Source organism: Plasmopara halstedii, assembly GCF_900000015.1.
Source record: "Plasmopara halstedii genome assembly, contig: Scaffold_1343, whole genome shotgun sequence".
Lineage (NCBI taxonomy): Eukaryota > Oomycota > Peronosporomycetes > Peronosporales > Peronosporaceae > Plasmopara > Plasmopara halstedii.
The window spans coordinates 146,153-152,626 of record NW_020188258.1 but is presented as its reverse complement, the minus strand read 5'-3'; the positions used below and the strand labels follow the sequence as shown (position 1 = coordinate 152,626).

General features: G+C 44.9%; 4 protein-coding genes across 4 annotated transcripts; 1 reads left to right on the top strand and 3 right to left on the bottom strand.

The window, feature by feature from the left end:
• Positions 1 to 147: 147 nt before the first annotated feature.
• Positions 148 to 749, bottom strand: PHALS_01055 (uncharacterized protein; the record flags this gene model as incomplete). The annotated part of the gene is made up of 4 exons (XM_024730845.1): positions 148 to 256; positions 294 to 403; positions 466 to 528; positions 633 to 749. 4 exons carry the CDS (start codon positions 747 to 749, stop codon positions 148 to 150), a joined length of 399 nt encoding a protein of 132 aa, XP_024581082.1.
• On the top strand, positions 748 to 2,770 carry PHALS_15424 (uncharacterized protein). The gene has a single exon (XM_036407621.1). The coding sequence runs from the start codon at positions 943 to 945 to the stop codon at positions 1,156 to 1,158; it is 216 nt and encodes a 71-aa protein (XP_036263308.1). The 5' UTR covers positions 748 to 942; the 3' UTR covers positions 1,159 to 2,770.
• A 283-nt stretch (positions 2,771 to 3,053) lies between these two features.
• On the bottom strand, positions 3,054 to 4,009 carry PHALS_15418 (uncharacterized protein). The gene has a single exon (XM_036407620.1). It carries the CDS (start codon positions 3,717 to 3,719, stop codon positions 3,519 to 3,521), a length of 201 nt encoding a protein of 66 aa, XP_036263307.1. The 5' UTR covers positions 3,720 to 4,009; the 3' UTR covers positions 3,054 to 3,518.
• A 738-nt stretch (positions 4,010 to 4,747) lies between these two features.
• PHALS_01054 (uncharacterized protein) lies at positions 4,748 to 6,064 on the bottom strand (the record flags this gene model as incomplete). Its single annotated transcript, XM_024730842.1, has 3 exons — positions 4,748 to 4,786; positions 4,854 to 5,040; positions 5,283 to 6,064. 3 exons carry the CDS (start codon positions 6,062 to 6,064, stop codon positions 4,748 to 4,750), a joined length of 1,008 nt encoding a protein of 335 aa, XP_024581079.1.
• Between the last annotated feature and the right edge of the window lie 410 nt (positions 6,065 to 6,474).

Here is a 6,474-nt window from a genome sequence, read left to right as displayed (position 1 = left end):
GCGAATCAATAGGCACACCAAGGACCAAACTTCAGTGTGACGCGTTGCGTTGTAAAAAGTGCCGTGTGTGAGCATCTCACAAGGCTGTGACAAAGCAGGTCTGTGATCGTGTGAAGCAACAGGAAGACATGGTTTTGCCCGCAGCTGTCAAAGAATTTGTATGGCTTGGCAACATGCTGGCAAATGACTTCCAAGATCGAAAAGAAAAAGCCCGGCAGCACCTATAACAAAATCCTTTCGTAAAATGTTGTCCGTACTGTCTCTTACGTTGTTTTCAAATAAATGTGACGCACCACCTCCACCTTTCAGTGAGGACCACGAGACACGAATAGTAAAGTGGCTCCGTGCGAACATACTCGTTGCTGATACATCGCCGCGTCTTGCTTACGTCTGCCAAAAGCTCCTAAACCGAAGAAAAGTAACGCCAATAGAGTACTTAATTCCGACTCTCGGCCTTCTATGCACCGGAATTTCTTGCAGATTCCCAACCCAAGCCTGAGTGGAAATTGACTTTGCGTTGCTTTGAGCCTATCAATAATTGTTTTGAAGAGATTCCAGATCCAGCAGTAGACAAACTTGTCGCCACATTGGAATACGCAGAGCCGTGGCTAGTAGGTTGTCGGTATATCTACGTTTCTGACATTAGAAAACGCCTGCAATACGCCATGCACGGCTGTCGTACGCGGGACGCTAAACCGACAGTGCAGTGCATCCACATCGATACAACCAAAAACGCCGAAGTTGACCATTACAAGCGGTTCAGGTGTTTCAATTTTGACTTCTAATGTTAGCCACCCGAAATCAATTACGCTTAGAAACCTTACGCATCGCTTTCTTGGCCTTGGTCCGTCAACTCTCCGAACGGCAAAATCAAAGCATTTCGAGCCCACAATGGGATAGTTTGGCGTACCGACATTGGAAGCGAACTCGGTGGGGGTAATAATGGAGATCTGTAAGCCCTTGTATACTACCCGCAAGAAACGGTCTTCATTATCACCGCCAAAAAAGGCATTTCATGTTCGAGTCATCAAACCGACAGTCGCCAATCGATCGTCTCCGATAGCTTTCGACTACCGCTGGAGTGCGTTGGCGGTATACATTTGGCTGTGTTGTCTGAAACTTCAAGATGAAAGGATCATGAGCTCGGCACCCGGCTGAAAAGTCGTGGGGATACGGCCAACCGATGTTTGGATTTCATAAATGCAGGCACGCCCGAGTGATGTGTCGAGTGGTCAAAAATTTTGTTCGGGGGACGTATTGGCATGCTTTTACTATAAGTCAAAGGCAGTATGTAGCTAGATCGCACCACACAGTCTGTGTATGCTCCCAGAGCAGTATGGAAGCTAACCAGAGATACTACTTAGCAGTTTTTGCGGAATCAGTTTGCTGCTTCGTCTATCTTCCTGCGGCGTTCTTTGACCACAGCTTCCTTCTGAGCTCAATGCTTGCAGCTAAACTTCTTTTATCACATCTTGTCATTCCCTGGGTTGCTTGAGACCTGAGTCACCTGGAAAGTGCGGTGTATCACTCTCCTGATGGCTTGGACCACGTCCGGGTATTCGAGCACGTATATTGACAAACTCCAAGAGCAGCAACCCCGCTACTGGGACATCGAACGAAGTGTAACGTAGTGGGCTAAGTAGTGTTTTTTTGCATGAATGAGGACCAGAATACAGTTATATGTCTGGAGGGTGGTGCATCAGGGATCCACCGCTCCAAGTTGACCGAGCCAGCACCAATACGAAACGAGAGCTTTTGTGATTCAATACATGAATCCAGAGGCGTTGTGAGATTACTGAGCACGAAATGGGACGCGTTGTCCTCGAACAGGCCGATGCGCAGTTGGTCGAAAAGGATCTTTTTGTCAGTACTATGGATATACACAAAAGGACCCAAACTGCTAGGTATCAATCTGGAATAGTCAGATCGGGAAGCCCCAACGCCGTGTCAAATTTAGGAAGTTCGAGCGGAGCAGAGTGAGCACTACAACGGACCGAATGGTTGCCAGGGCTGTGCTGTCGGCAGGTAGCCATCCTTTATGATCATATTGTTTATTCACTGTCAGCAGCTTGATGTTTTGCAACGAGATCTCGGCCGTAGCTACTTTTTGGACCAACTTAAGATTTCATACAATTAAAACCTTCCACGATTTTGCTTGATTTATCTACCTTCTGCAGCTTAAGCACGCTTGCATCCTCCGGTTAGAAGCCATATCCCGCACGGAGGGCTAGTAGTTCGTTCATCAAAGGACCCTACAGCTGGACGTGATCCTATAGCATCAAGCTTTAATCGCAACGGCGCTAAGAGCAAGTTGGGGCGTAACAGGCGGTGATTGTGCACTAAAATTGACGCGATTAAGCTACCGGTTTCATGCTAGAGCCAATAGTCATTCTTTAAGATTCGCGGCGCTGTGAACATGAGCATGAGGTCGAAGGGAGCCAATACTTTGGATGCTTGCACTAGCTCTTTTGGGCTATCAGATAACACCTTCCATCACTGAGCCACACGCTAGATCAGTCTCTCTTTTTTTCAACTTGACTTCAGTCTGTTTGTCCGATTTGTTCGCAAACGTGGTCGACTTCTTACGCTCAGCACGCAGTTAATCACATACGAATGTGCCAAGTCGCTGACTTGGGAGCTGGTGGCGGTCATCTATTGGGTCGGCATGATGAAATATGCTAGAGATGCCGGGCACGAAGCGTAGTACGCCTCTATTCATGTGTTCTTGGTGTTCCGCAACACCTTGCGCGACCCCGCGAAGTTGAAGTCGGCAGGAGCTAGAGATTGCGGTTTATTCCGTTGCCTTCAACTCCGCAACAATATTAGACTGGCGCCGGTTTCTCGGTCTTCACAATGCTGGCTGTGATGCTTGGTTAGGAAATGGCTAATATCTTCGACTCGCTGAGCTTGGCTGAAGCCTTCACCTTGCGATGGCACGTTCTGGAAGTGGACTGTTCTTGTCATCGTGAGCCTCCGAGCAGCGGTTACAAGTCTGTCGCGACAATTCTGAGCACATCGAAGTAGTTGCTTGTCGCAGTTTCACGAGGGGCTTCGGTCTGCTCTTCATGGACACTTTGGCAAGTTGACCTAACGAAACCTGATTACAACAGCGTCAACAGCTATAGCAGTTTTCCATTGGCTACAGTGATTACGGATTGTGAAACCAGAGTTGATCGCATGGCACGTCCACTTTTCTTCTTCTTGTAGTTGGTCGTGTATTTGCTCGAGGAAACGCGACATTAGCTTTCGAGGGGACTTTGGTGCTCAGAGTTCGCTGTGAAATTACTGGGTACGCAGCTTGTTGTTCAATGGTATTCCGCAGAAGTACGAGTTGCAATAATTTCACTCTTAGTGGCCGGACATTCACATCAACCAACGACCGTGCCTACTGCGGTGTTGGCTGACGGTTTTGCGTGACCGCCCATTGCCTGGAAGCTGCCGCTGTCTTCGCTGTTAACATTGATATAGAAGCGGTTGGTAAAGATGTTGAACTCTCTGAAGCGACACGTATTATGATCTTAAGAATATTCAGACGGAAACAAGCTTCCAAGATCTTTTCCTTGATTCAGAAGCTTGCTCTCGATAGCATGATAAGCTGGCCAAGAGGAAGACGCGTGAAACTTCTTAGGTGAGGCTTCTTCCAAAGCTTGTCTATTCTTGATCACTTTCACGTAGCGTACTCTGATGAATGCATATGAAAACGCTCCATTACATCTCATGGTGGATGATTTCAATTTCTGCAGCAAGCGACTTCCATAATTCGATCCGCTTCTTCTCGTGAGTTTCAGTGCGGTCGCGTCAAATCTCTGTGGTCGTTGGAATAGGGTACGCAAGCATACTCTGTCCTTCGATTCAGTTCGCAGTTGCTTCAACTGCCCACAATCATCGTTTTGCGTGATCTTGAGGCGTCTTTTGACTCAATCCTAAAAGCAAGCGATTGGAAAAGACTTAGGATTGTAATGCCTTATGAATGCTAAAGTCCAAGTTGATTTCGCTTTAGGAATAATATACTTTGCTTTTTAAGTATTTTGTACGTTCAAAAAGGTCGTTTATGTCGAGCGTTTTATCAATCTTAGCGATACGTAAGACATTGTGAACTTCACTTAATGTATTCTATACATCGATTTGATCGATTTAAAGAATGCTGAGAACTGAGAAAATTTGTGACTCGATGACCTAAACGTGGGTGGTGCGATCATCCGAAAGCACATTGCTGATCAAACGTTCTATGCGAATAATTATTTTTTTACTGACGACGAATTGAAATGTAGATTGATAAGGTAACAGCTTTTCATAAGTCGAGAATACAAATTTTACTTTACTTCACTTAGGATCATATCTTGAATTGAATGAGAGTGAAGCCAGGCTGTTTAGTCTTACCTTTTGAAGCGGCTATATAGCTACTGAAAGCACAACAAACACGTTGCCGTTACACGAATTGCCAAGCCACTACCCTTAAGGCTTTTCTTGCACGTGGCACAATCTGTCAAAAACAGTTGGTCACGTTCAATCCTTTCAATCACATCCATAAGCTCGCTTCTACCGTTGATCACTTAATGTTTTCGTTTTCGATTTCGTTTTGGCTTAGGCGCTTCGACGGCTTCTAACGCCGGTGTTTTCAATTGCCTACATTTCTTAGTATATTCGGTGACCCTCGACTGCAGTACTTCATCGATAGTCGGCTCAGAAAGCTTGTTGAATTGGAACGTTGTAATCTTTGTGGGGCCTGACTTGGTATATATAGACTTTAAAGCAAGAAGGTTGTTTTTGTATTGCTCAGCGGTGACTGCAGCATTCGCCAACGTCGTCAACACGTCTTCGGAGGTCATCATTGAGTCTAGCATTTCACCTACCTCTTCCAAAAAAGTTTTCGAGACGTGATTCAGTGATTTTATCTTCTCCACCAGCTGAATAAATGTGCGCTTATAAGTCAACCCCTGAAGCAGCACGGTGCCGGGACATTGATTAGATCTCTTAAAGTCAATGATGTAAGAGAGTTTCAATCTCAGATCATCCTCTTCTGAGATAGCTTGTTCATATCTGTCCAAATTATAAAACGCCGAATACGGATTTCTCCCCTTCACCAGACAATCGTTCAAAAACCATTTCCTCCTTATGGTTTTATAATAAGGTGACCCATGCTTATCGATCTGCGAAAAGCACATTTGAAATTCTTGTCTCTTGAGAACCGCTCTTACATTACCTACGTTCTGGTTTAAAAATTGAAAATTTTTTTTTCGTAGTTTGGTTCTCCACGGGGAGTGATAGCTTGCCAGGCGAACTGGATGTAGTCAAACCACACCCAAAGAAGCGGAGTTTCATGATTGGTGATTTTTCCGACGCCTACGAGAATACGAAAAGCATTTTCCAGATTGATGTTCTTTATCCAGTTTTGGAAGACCAAAACTTTATACTTTCGTTTTACAACAATAAGTCGCTCGAAATTCTCTGCGAAGGATTTGAATTTTGGCTGGACTCGAAAAGTTTCTAACACCGTTATCACTTGGGACATCAGTTCTTCTGCATTCTGTGATTGCATGAGTTCTTCCAAGGCAAGAAGCAGTTTTTCTGAAATCGTGTCACGTTCTTGATCGAAGTTCTTGTGGTGTACAACTTGTTCAAGCCATTTCTCTACGATCACGTTGGGACGTAATTCACGGTTCCTTGCAAGCATATCTTGAAGCATGCCACGCGGATCATAGCTTCTGCCGACGATTTTGTTTTTATCCAAATGAGCCGTAGGCATGGTGAGAGCGTTGTTCAAAATTTCTTGCATCTCTTTCATCGTATCACCAGATAGATGTGGCTTCATTAAAGCTTCAAGCGGTTCTATATTTTGCATTCTTGCTTCCTTTTCATTATCATCAACGTGGGCCTCATTCTCCACAAGTGCGACATTATTTCTTAGCGCTCTATTGGGGATCGTGTAAGCCTTATGCGCTGGCGTGCAAAGTGGTTCACGACCATTCGTGTCTAAAACGGTACAATTTGTTTCTCCCAATCTGACTGCAAAGCAAAAGCTGACTTCACGGACGAAGATGGCGACGAAGACGTACACGCGCATGGCAGCGTATGGTAAAGATATTCTTTGCAGAAATTGTCCATGAAAAATGAATGGTTTTGGCAATGTATTTTAATTTCGATTGGCTGAAATAATGTAGATTATTGACCTCTCGACGGCCTTGTGGATAGTTGCTACTTTACTGATCAAAGACGTCATGTGCTCGTCAAGAGCACAATAGCGCTGATGTTTGAGCACAAACGTCAGCGCCATCTTATCTTCTTGTCGAGCAAAATTTCGACTACCTGCGAGCTACAACAACCATTCTAATCTTCATTAAACTCACTGCTGACATCGTTGTGCGGGATTCCTGCATGACCTCGGTCAAGATATAAGATTATCAATAATGTATGACTAAACTGTGGGTGGGTCTATTGCATATAACCAGGCCTCTCTAAATACGGCAATCTATC